This window comes from Medicago sativa, chromosome 5 (assembly GCF_051527215.1).
Source record: "Medicago sativa cultivar Bolivia chromosome 5, Bolivia_mono, whole genome shotgun sequence".
Classification (NCBI taxonomy): domain Eukaryota; kingdom Viridiplantae; phylum Streptophyta; class Magnoliopsida; order Fabales; family Fabaceae; genus Medicago; species Medicago sativa.
The window spans coordinates 42,599,638-42,611,032 of NC_140753.1; the positions used below are offsets into that span (position 1 = coordinate 42,599,638).

The following is an 11,395-nucleotide window of genomic DNA, read 5'->3' on the forward strand; positions in this document are numbered from 1 at the left end:
GGATAAACAACACAACACCGCACAAAGACGACAAACAAAAAAACGCCACACTAAGATGATGAAATAAAAAAGAAGCTAAATGAATGTGAAAATCACTTATTTAAACAAGGGTCTTGTTAACGAGTGCCCCCGGGGCACTCTTTAAGCATTCTAAATTAAGAAATTATTCCTTCAAAAAGTCAAAAAGTTCAATTTCCAATGCATTAAATACACATGTTTTTATTAAAAAATTACTATTTAAAACCCTTAACAAGTGCCCCGGGCAGGGCCGGCCCATAGCCTGTCGAGGCTGGGCTATGACACCGGGCCCTGATTATTTTGGGGCCCAAATTTTTTTTTTTTTAAAATACAAGTCCATAAAAGATGACTTATATATGTTGAATGTCGGGTATATGACGGAAAAAGTGTCATGGTCTAGTGGCTTCCTCCTTGTTTTTTGGCTTCCCTGACCTGGGTTCAAGGCCCAGCAGGCTCCTTTTTATTTTTTATTAAATTTAGTCTTTTTTTTCTTGTTTTGTATATATATTTTCCTATATAGCCGAATCCAAACCCTTTGTTTTTTGTACCCAATTTTTTTTTTAAACCATCAATCTTTTATGTGCTTCCTTTTGGGGCCAATATTTTAAATTATAACGGGGTCTCTAAATTGTTTAAGACGGCCCTGGCCCCGGGGGCACTCGTTAACATTTCCCTTTAAACAAAAGAGAAGAAAAAAAAATGATTTACAGGAGTGGTTTCAGGTCTAAAAATGAAGGCTTAATTGCACTTTTGACCCCCTATCTTTCCAAAACTTGCGGTTACAGCCCCCTAACTAATTTAAATACAAAACAGCCCCCTAAGTATTGAATCTTTGGCAGTTTTGGCCCCCCAAGGCCAAAAAAAAATTTAAAAAAATGACACGTGGCACCTCATTTAGGGTGCCACGTCAGCGTTGGGGGCCAAAACTGCCAAAGATTCAATACTTAGGGGGCTGTTTTGTATTTAAATTAGTTAGGGGGCTGTAACCGCAAGTTTTGGAAAGATAGGGGGCCAAAAGTGCAATTAAGCCAAAAATGAAATCACCCATCTTCGATTGATGGAGGGGAAGAAACTAGGATTGTCCTGCTCACGAGGGAGGAAGTGAAATCAAGTCCGACTCATTAATCTTCAAGTCTTTCATAATAATTTATTTTATAGGTCTTCATCTGCATCTAGTGATTTGGTTACCCTTCATTTAAAAGTTTTCATATGCATCTAGTGATTTGGTTACCCTTCATTTAATTTACTCTCCTTGCTACAAAATATTATGTCTTTCTCTCAACATGCTCAAACCACTTGAAGTCTATTTTCCTTTTTGGTGGTGGCCGAGGTTTGAACTCCGGACCTTTCATATATTATGCATTGTCGATACCAACTGAGTTAAGCTCACGAGGACGAAGTCTATTTTCCAACTAAAGCCTATTTATCCTCCTAGATCCAAAAGCAAAAAGCAACAAAATAAATCCTTTCCATTGTAATTTATGAAAATAAATGTTCTTGAAAGTTACACCATAACGATCATTGCCTAATTTTTAATGTGTGAGTTGAATCTAAAGACCACTGATTTTACGAAGCTAGGTTACCTACACATTTTCCATTAGTTAACGTTCCTTGTTAGATGATCAATGACAATGAATAATGTCACAATCAAATGAAGGCTACTTTCCTCCTTCCACAGATGATCCACTACATACGTTTCTACCCATCTGCTTGATCATATAGCCAATAAATAAGAAACAAATTTTCTCTTGTCTCTAACAAAACAATTCACACACAACAATGGCTACAATGTTCTGGGTTATGACTTTACTAAGCCTCAGTTGCCTGCTAGGATTCAACGCCCAAGCACCAGCAACTGCACCAACAAAGTTGCCACCTACAACCCCGACGGCAACAGCACCGGTCACGACACAACCACCGACCGTTGCAGCATCTCCTCCCATCACAAGCCAACCACCTGTTACTGTGGCACCTAAATCTGCTCCAGTTACATCACCAGCTCCAAAGGTTGCACCAGCTTCAAGTCCAAAAGTCCCACCACCTCAACCACCAAAAAGTTCACCTGTCTCAACTCCAACATTGCCACCACCACCAGTTGCATCACCACCAACGTTACCACCACCAAAGATATCGCCAACACCAGTCCAAACACCACCAGCCCCTGCACCAGTAAAGGCAACACCGGTGCCAGCACCTGCACCCGTAAAGCAAGCGCCAACTCCTGCACCTGTTACTTCGCCACCAATTCCCGCACCAACGCCTGCAATAGAAGCACCTGTACCAGCACCTGCGTCCTCCAAGCACAAGAGAAGAAGACACAGACACAAGCACAGGAGACATCAAGCACCAGCTCCAGCACCAACCGTTATTCACAAGAGTCCCCCTGCACCACCAATTGACACTACAGCAGATTCCGACACAGCACCGGCACCAGCACCTAGTCTTAATTTGGTAATATATTTAACCATTGAAATATCAAATTACAATTATATAAATATATATATTGGTGATACAGCTAGTTAGATCAAATATAAGCCAAATCGAATACTAACACTTGTCATAAGCATCACATTGTTCTAATCACATCTATGTTTTTTACTTCACAGAATGGTGCACCATCAAACCATCTTCAAGGGGGAAATATATGGACAACAATTGGATTTGCTATTACTGTTTTTCTAGCAGTAACGGGCTACAGCTGCTAGAAGTCTCATAGTGAACATAGATTCACTCTAAGCATTTATTTGGGTTGCAAAATGTAAAATCATTTCTGGTGTACAGATCTGAATAATGAGTGACGATACTTACAATTTTTTATTTTTATTTGTCATGATCTTTGCTCGGGAACATTAATGGATATGAAATTTTGAATCATGGAAATCAGGAAATGTCACATAAAAATGCCGATAGTTATGAGTTACATGTCAAATTTGATCAATTTATGAGTATGTGTTTATTTTTTCCTGAAAATTATTTTATACATTTGGATAGCTTAGTTGGTTATTAAAAAGGCCTCAAATACCCTTGATCATGAGATTAAATCTTGGACTCCACAAAATTGATTTATTTTAATGTTTTTTATAAGTATTTTGTTAAACAAATTATTTTAAAAAGCTTCGTTAAAAATTTTGTTTTAATATATTGGGCCGACCTTGCGAAAATCATACTCCGTGACAGCCTGCAAACTTGTAACTGGAACTTCTAATTACTTGCAATAGAATAAGTGCTTTCATAGCAGTAATGCTGCATCTATGTTTATAAAGAGAAAAGAAAAGAAAAAAGAGAAAATCAAACTACTAAACCGGCTGCAATATAAATGACAGAAATAACTTGGTCCAAAAATTTATAACGTTTGTTCCTTCCTCTCCTCATACTAAATGCCACTGCTGCAAACGCTTAAGAAAACTATATTCTATTTTGAGAATTAGGATGTCACACATCATCATTTTTTGGTATAGCTGCATGCTCTAGACTATGATTCGTCGATAATGTAATGCATATGATTGCAAGATCACAACCCCTTCATTTCATCATTAACTCTTGTTTTATTAAATATCAAATCATTTTTATGAAAACATTTGATAAACGAATTTAAATTTCATATTCCCTTTTCATTATTCTTCTTCACTAAAATGAAATCTGTCATTGTACCAAAAAAAAAAAAAAAAAAAAATGAAATCTGTCACATAATTATTATTCTTGTCCAGAGTACAAAACATAAAATGATGGCTATGCCTATATTAATCATTCATTAGCAGGTGTGATAACAGAAACGGTCGTTAAATAACTAACAATGGGAAACCCAACTTACAGAATGAGTGAAAATTATAGTTGGTGAGAAGTTATCCGGTGTTCCTCATCCCGGCAGCAATACCATTAATGGTGATAAGGAGGACATCTCTTGCTTTAAGTTTATCGTCATCACGTCTTAACCTCTTAAGTATCTCCACTTGCAACATGTTCAAGGGATTGAGAAACGGAAGTCTATTTTCAATCAACCTCCTCAATGTCCTGTTGTTCTGCAGAAGTTTGTCGTGCCCACAAATAACGGTGACAATCTTCTCAGTTGTAATGAGCTCGTTCCTTAGTTGACGACCAAGTTCTTGTCTCTTCTCTGAAACAAGAGCCTCGTCATACTGCTTTGCGATAGAAATGTCCGCTTTTCCCAAAACCATCTCAATCAGGTCTATTATGCATTGGAAGAAAGTCCACTCTTTGTACATGGCTTTTAGCTCGTCTGTTTGTCCTTTCTCGCACGCACCTTTCAAACCTGCTCCAACTCCAAGCCAAGCAGGAAGAACGAATCTGGTTTGAGTCCATGCGAATATCCAGGGAATGGCACGAAGGTGTCCGATTCCTGTTGTGGCCTTTCTTCTCGTGGGGCGGCTACCTATGTTTAGGAATCCAAGCTCTGCTTGAGGTGTGGCCTCATTGAAGTAGGTGAGAAATTCTGGATTTTCATAGACTGTACTGCGGTAACACTGGCAACTGATTTTTGAAATGTCTTCCATGAGATTACGCCATTTTTCTTCTCGAGGTGGTAGAGGTGGACGAAGAGTAGCAAGTAGCACAGCTGTTGTGTATATTTCAAGTTGTCTGACAGATGTTTGTGGCAACCCAAACTTGGCCTGCACCATCTCTCCCTGCTCAGTAGACCGAAGGGTTCCCTGCAATGATATAATTTGATGCAGTTTTAGTGCATTGACATAATTTGATGTAGTTTTTCGGACTGGGAGTGGCATTCCAAATTCCAATGTAAATGTTGATAACAACTTATTCTATGGAAAGATTATCTATAATCTAGTTCATGTTAATCAACCATATAATTTGTCTTCCAGTAAATAACAAATTTCAGATGCTCTTTTAATATCAAGCATTCTTTGGCTTAAAATGTGTTAACCAATATTCGATCAAACATGATGCTCTTAACACACATGAAAGCCAACACCTCAACAATTTGAACACAGAAAACTAAAAAGATGGACATCAAGTTTCTACGTCAACCCTTACTCTAGCCGCAGTTCAATAGTTCAAATGGTATACCATTTTCCTATGACCATGAGTAATGAAGTCTTCTAATTAATTAAACAACCGTCCAGTACCTTATGAGTGTTATTCTGGACTATAGGCATGTTTCAAAAAACTAACAGAAACATAGATTAATACTATGAGTATCAGACATCTTTCAGATGTAGCGAAAGATGGAACATGGGACTTAAACTCAGCCTTTTAGACTTGGGAAATAATTAAGGCTAAAGATGCATAACTCACCATTACAGAGCCAGGTGGCTGGGACTGAATAGCCAGATAAGTTGGGCCTCCGCCACGACCAATACTCCCTCCACGGCCATGGAATAAAGTAACCTTAATACCGTACTCTTTGCAAGCAGCCACTACATCCTCTTGAGCTTTGTAAAGTTCCCAAGCAGCGGTAAAGCGCCCAGCATCTTTACCAGAATCAGAATACCCAACCATGACCTGCATATAGGCATATATAGTATTACCACCTGTATTCTACGTAACATTATAACATAAATGAATCTGCCATTATTATAAATAACCTCTTGGTGTCCGTTATGGTTTTTAATGATGTGTTGGCGGTACCAATCTATTGATAGAAGTTTTCTGATCACTGAACCAGCTCCTCTGAGGTCCTTCACAGTTTCAAAGAGAGGAACCACCCGAAGCCTATGTTGGACACATGTATGTTTGATGTTAAATTCAAACAAGTGCAAACTTGTCATTAAGAAATTATGAAATTATCTCTTCTCTTCTCCTAGCACCCTAACTAAATAGTGACTTCTAACTAAATAAAGAACAATGCAACTAATTGCATTCTTCTAATCTTTTTTTTTATAAGAACTAACATGAAAATGATATTCCACTCATGCTGTGCTAGTCAATTTCCAAACACTAACGTGAAAACCAACCCTTTTTCTTTAGATAAGCAGAAAACCGACCTTAAACGTCTACGATGTGCAGGCACATAACTTTGATCTAAAACTTGCAGACAAGAATGTATGTATACAGGCATATATGTATAAAGGTTACAGGTAATATGCATGGCTAACATTTATTCCAATTGCTTTATTGAAAACTTATATACATATTAAGATACAGTTTTTCATCTCATGCATCCTTTTCATCTGATAAGCTTAAAGATAACTTTGATTAGTTTCACTATAGGGATACAAATATCTCAAGATGGACTTACGTTCCAGCCGGACATTCTCTTCCTAATTCTCCACAAACTGTAAGACGTGCATCCTTCTGTAAGAGCTCTACTGCAAGGACATCACTTGCCTGACAATTAACCAAAGTAAAAAATATTTAGTATCAACCCAAACAACAATTTTTAATATATTATTGTTTCGGTTACAAAGTTTCCGTGGATAATTTGTAAGAGTAATAGCAGTTGATGTACATTTGAGGCCATAGAGATCACATAGGCTCCAAGTGAATCACTCCCTATCTCTGCAGAAACTCGAAACGTATCTAGGACCTCTTTAACATCTGGAGCAACCTAAAAAGAATTCACCAAAATGACAATAACAAGTAGAAGGTCAGTGACATAGAATAGAGAAACTATTATATTATTTATCCACATCTGTATGTCAAGAGCTGGAAGCAAATCGTGTGTTTTATTTTTCTTGAACACTAGTAAATTAATAGTGAAATTCAACTAAGTTCCTCAAATTGTAGCAGTATCTATGATTTACAAAAGAAACTACAGAGATCCAGGCTTTACGATCAAAACAATCTTCCTATTCAACCTTAAACCTAAAATAAAAATAAGCAAATTATAAAATTCAAATCTCAATTAATCATATAGAAAAATGATAACAGAATAGATTTTATATGTTAAAAAAAAAACAATTTCATTCATTTCTAAGATAAAAGTGTAACCAACATACTAGATAGTAGATAATCGCAAACTTTTAAAACATGATTATTAGTGTACATTCTTCCTATCTCACCTCTATACTAGGAGGAACTAGTGGCCTCTTCCCTTTAAGCTCTTTGGTTAAGAAGTCCAGTTTTTTTTCTTCATTCCATTCACTGTATGTACCCATATCCAAATACTTGGTAATTGCATCAAGTGTTTCAGCATGTCTGGCAGATTCCTGTCACACTGCCAGTTTCAAGCCGCAATAGACTATGACGTAAATTATGAGAAAAACAAATTAAATCAGACCTGACGCAAGTCAAGCTTCATTAACACCATGCCAAAGGTAGAAACTCTACGGATCAGATCAGCAAGTCGACCATCAGCTAACACACCAGCTCCAGCTCCACAAGATTGCTAGAGGAAATTAAGAGCTAAACAATCATTATGGAAAAGGTTGTGTAGAAGAAGGGTAGGAGCGGGAGAAAGAGTACCATAGATTCATAACAGAGGAGAAGAGGTTCCAAAAGCTGGTCGGTTGTTTCATAGTAATCAGAAGGATCAAGTTCACATGGACAATCCTCTAGAAGCAGTTCCAATCGTCTACGAGTTCTCTGTAGCTAAACATGTGCACAGAAGAGAATGCATTTACTATCGTGCCTTTGATTGACATTTTAACATTACCAATTCATAGGACAACAAAGAAAACAAGTTTGTTCAGTAATACATGCAGATCAAGTTAACATATACTATTAGAGTAGATCACATTCAGAAGGGATACCTTATCTTTTACATTCCCGAGGACAATTCTATAAGGAGCAATTCCAGGAAGATGAGGGAGTTTTGGCTCCAAAAGCTTCTGAAAACTGGATCTTCCTATTTGGGATTCTGCAAACAATTTCCTTTGAGCAAGAAGTTGTTGATTAGAGTTGGAAGAAGGAGAGCGTGGAATTGAGCTCGCTGAACTTGTTGGGGATGCATGACTATTGGAACTTCCAGCATTGCTCACAGTTGAAGTCGAAGTTGAACTCTTACCATCAGCATCCTATCAGTAAAAATATGTCCAATATATTCCTTAAAGTTCATAGGAAAATTCACAAAGCCTGCAATTACTGAATTGATCTACCTTGATATTGACTTGATTGTAATCAGCACCAGGGATGTCGAGTCTTGGATGATCAGATTCACCATTTACTACAAAAAAACATATTCAAAGGAAGAAATAAACGCCATTAAAAACATGAGATGCAAATAAATGACTAGACAGAAATTCTGAGCAAAATCATGTGTACCAGCACAAGAAGGTAAATGAGCTCTAGCTGGGAGTTTGGATGGAAGTAAAGAAGCCGTCTGATTTGGATTTTTTGACGGACTTCTATTCTCTGGTTGATTCCAATCCTCACGTTTAGTCTCATGGTTAGTATCTGAAGCAAAATAAGTGATCACCAAATAAACTCTTCTGCTTATAAAAAACAAGCACGAACTGAAATATCTGCAGCTTATGTCATAAAAAAGCATTAAAGAACATAAATAGAACTCTATATAGACGACCATTCCATTTACACTGCATCATTAGATGTCATATTATACCTATGCTACCGTCTGATTTATACCAAAGTCTAAAACAAATAAAATACTGGACGAAAATGAAAACGAAACAGCAGATTTATAGTGTCATTATAAGAAACCTGTACGAAAATTCCAAGGAAATAAACTTTTACCTCACATAAGCAACTATAGTCTAGAGCCAATCTCATAACTTTTACCTCACACAAGAAAGTTTTAGTAAGTTTGATTAATAGCACAGTCAGGAATGAGATCTGCTAGTATATATAATATCAAAGGCATTTCCAAACCAAGAGGAACATTCCTCGATGCACCATGTCAGTAATGCATAAAATGATCGGAAAGGGATCACATGCAATACCACAACAATAGTATATATCTACAGCAGAATTCAGCTAAACAGTGACATAATACTACCTCCTTCCCTAAATATAAACACCTATTGAATTTTTCACTCTTATTATGAAAAAATTGTAGTGTAGTTAATGTGTTAATTTTATGTATGGATAAACCTCGATAGCCTTTATTTGGAAAAGAAGCAATAAATGTATCTAGTCATTTGAATATGGGCATATATTTAGTTTTTGCCAAATGAGTGCTTATGTTTAGGGACAAAGAGAGTAATAGTAAAACTTTAAAAAGGACTATCAATTTTGTATGATAGAGGAATGCTAGCAACACTGTCTTTTAAACACTTTCTTTAACACGTGATGTAAACAAAGATGAGTACTATCTCCAATAGAATTTGGAAGATTTCACCAAGTACAAAACTAAACTGACAAACCTTCTAGAATTTCATGTGCCAATCTAGACAATTTGTCAGAGCACCCCTTCATGGATAACTCAAATCTCAGACTATCCACTTCCCGAATATAGAGGTCGGTTGCCATCCATCTTGACAAAAGTGAAACATCTTTTGTAACCTAAAGAGGAAGAGCAAAACGAATTTGAGGAATTGTTTAATATAACGATTATGGTTGTATTTCAAGGAATTGAGACAAAAATGCACATCCTGACATATCCCGAATAAAACTGCAACAACAATACTACAAAAGCCAATCAATCTTTACTAGGTAGTGTGGACAACATGGGTCAACCACTGCCACTGGCCCTGTCAAAAACCATATTACTGATACACCATTTTCTTCACCCTTGAAAAATAAGTTCTACAAAATTTGCATTTTCCATGTGAAGTTTATCATAAAAGTGTGACATAGGAAAAGTACCAATAAGATTATTAATAGAAATTATTCAATGAAATATTTAACATGTTGAGAACTCATCTAAATTTTGTCTGTAGTTTTCACAGTCCAATGATCACTGAAATTGCGATTTCGAAAATGACACACAAGAAAATAGGTTCAGATCATCAACAATATAACAGTAACACAAATTTAACTTATAAGAAAAAACAAAAGCTAGTGTAAAAATACATGTAGCATTAATGTATATTTGAAAATGCTACCTTTGCTGTCACATTTGGGTTTCCATCTCTATCACCTCCCATCCAAGAGCCAAACTTTATGGGAGTGCAAGTCAATGGAAGTGGTTTTCCCGTGTGCTGCATGGAGAGATAAAGTAAAATGCATTAAAAATCTGGTGAAAGGGAAAGGATATACAAGTTAACTGACATGAAATAAAGACGAAAACCTTCTTTAAAGCATTGCTGACTCGACGTAAATAATGAGGAACAGCTTTCCAGAGTGACTGCTCCACAATGTTCAATCCTGGGAGAATTGCATTAACTATTGTTGAGGAATAATAACTTAAAAACATAGCTTATTGGTGAAGGATATAATGGTTTTATATGACATACCAGCTCTAGCTTCATCCACTGGAGTAGGTTTCTGACGTCTAAGCTCATCTGTCTGCCATATTGAAGTTATCTCTCTCACCTACAAAACCGAATGAGAATTATGATTCGACTGAAACACATTTCAGTCAAATGGAAATATAGTTCATGAATCGTACCAGATCTTCTATCACCATTTCTCGATCTTCAGGACCAAGATCAGGTCGGTCATTATAATCCAAAAGATGCTGCATGCATCAAGAGTGAAACTTAGTAATTTTAAAGTTCCAAGGCTAGCTCAAGACTAATAACATGGTAGTTTTATCAATTTTTGTAAAAATAGAAAAATGAACTCACAGCAATCTTTATATGTTTGTATTGCAAGGTACGTCGATTAATTTGTGTGGGATGAGCTGTAAGAACGATTTCAACCGCCTGTGGCATAAAAAATATTGCAATTTTAATAGTAAAAGAGTCTACTTTCTACATCCATAACATAACTTAATGTAAAGAACAAAAACAAACCTGTTTGCAAACTGTATTATAAAGGTCATCTTGAGAAATCCCATCTTGCAAAAGCTGGCGAAAGACGTCATCACAAGATTTTGCAAAATTTGCCACGCCTTTTCGAACCTTGTGGTGGGTTTCAGCTATGCTCATCATAGTAAGATAGTGACTGAATGCACGAGCAAGTGTTTGAGCTTCTTCTAAATTCATCTTGGATAATTCTGAAGCCAACTGCTTCTCCAACAGCTCTGCCATCTCCTCAATTCCTCCCTGTCTCATATTACAAGCACTCTGCATGGGATCATAAAACAAAGACACAACACAACCAAGTGTTAAGCAAATTTCAGGAACAAGAATGAAATTATGAAGGAACGAACGAACGAACTAACTAACCTGTGCAAGGATTCGAATTTTTCCAAGTTTTTCAACAAAGTCGATGCCAACTTCCCTTTGTAAAACATCTTTGAGAAGATTTCCAAGCAACTTACAGTCATCGTCGAAGCCTTGGAAGGACATTTCTTCGGCAATGTCATCAGTGGTGTCCGTCATGTTTACTCAAACACAGGGATTGATCGATCGATAAGGAACCGAATTAGAAGAAGAAGAAGAAGAAGAAGAAGAAGAAG

General features: G+C 36.7%; 2 protein-coding genes across 2 annotated transcripts; one reads left to right on the forward strand and one right to left on the reverse strand.

The window, feature by feature from the left end:
- Nucleotides 1-1,774: 1,774 nt before the first annotated feature.
- On the forward strand, nucleotides 1,775-2,956 carry LOC146922235 (uncharacterized). Its single transcript, XM_085715269.1, has 2 exons — nucleotides 1,775-2,469; nucleotides 2,625-2,956. Exons 1-2 carry the CDS (start codon nucleotides 1,798-1,800, stop codon nucleotides 2,721-2,723), a joined length of 771 nt encoding a protein of 256 aa, XP_085571395.1. The 5' UTR covers nucleotides 1,775-1,797; the 3' UTR covers nucleotides 2,724-2,956.
- A 639-nt stretch (nucleotides 2,957-3,595) lies between these two features.
- Nucleotides 3,596-11,395, reverse strand: LOC146922236 (phosphoenolpyruvate carboxylase 4-like). The gene is made up of 19 exons (XM_085715268.1): nucleotides 11,163-11,395; nucleotides 10,788-11,060; nucleotides 10,620-10,697; nucleotides 10,442-10,510; nucleotides 10,287-10,365; nucleotides 10,121-10,197; nucleotides 9,936-10,031; nucleotides 9,255-9,393; nucleotides 8,197-8,328; nucleotides 8,031-8,098; nucleotides 7,686-7,949; nucleotides 7,399-7,524; nucleotides 7,214-7,321; nucleotides 6,996-7,142; nucleotides 6,443-6,541; nucleotides 6,233-6,321; nucleotides 5,580-5,706; nucleotides 5,290-5,496; nucleotides 3,596-4,685 (listed from the first exon to the last, which is right to left on the reverse strand). Exons 1-19 carry the CDS (start codon nucleotides 11,316-11,318, stop codon nucleotides 3,861-3,863), a joined length of 3,159 nt encoding a protein of 1,052 aa, XP_085571394.1. The 5' UTR covers nucleotides 11,319-11,395; the 3' UTR covers nucleotides 3,596-3,860.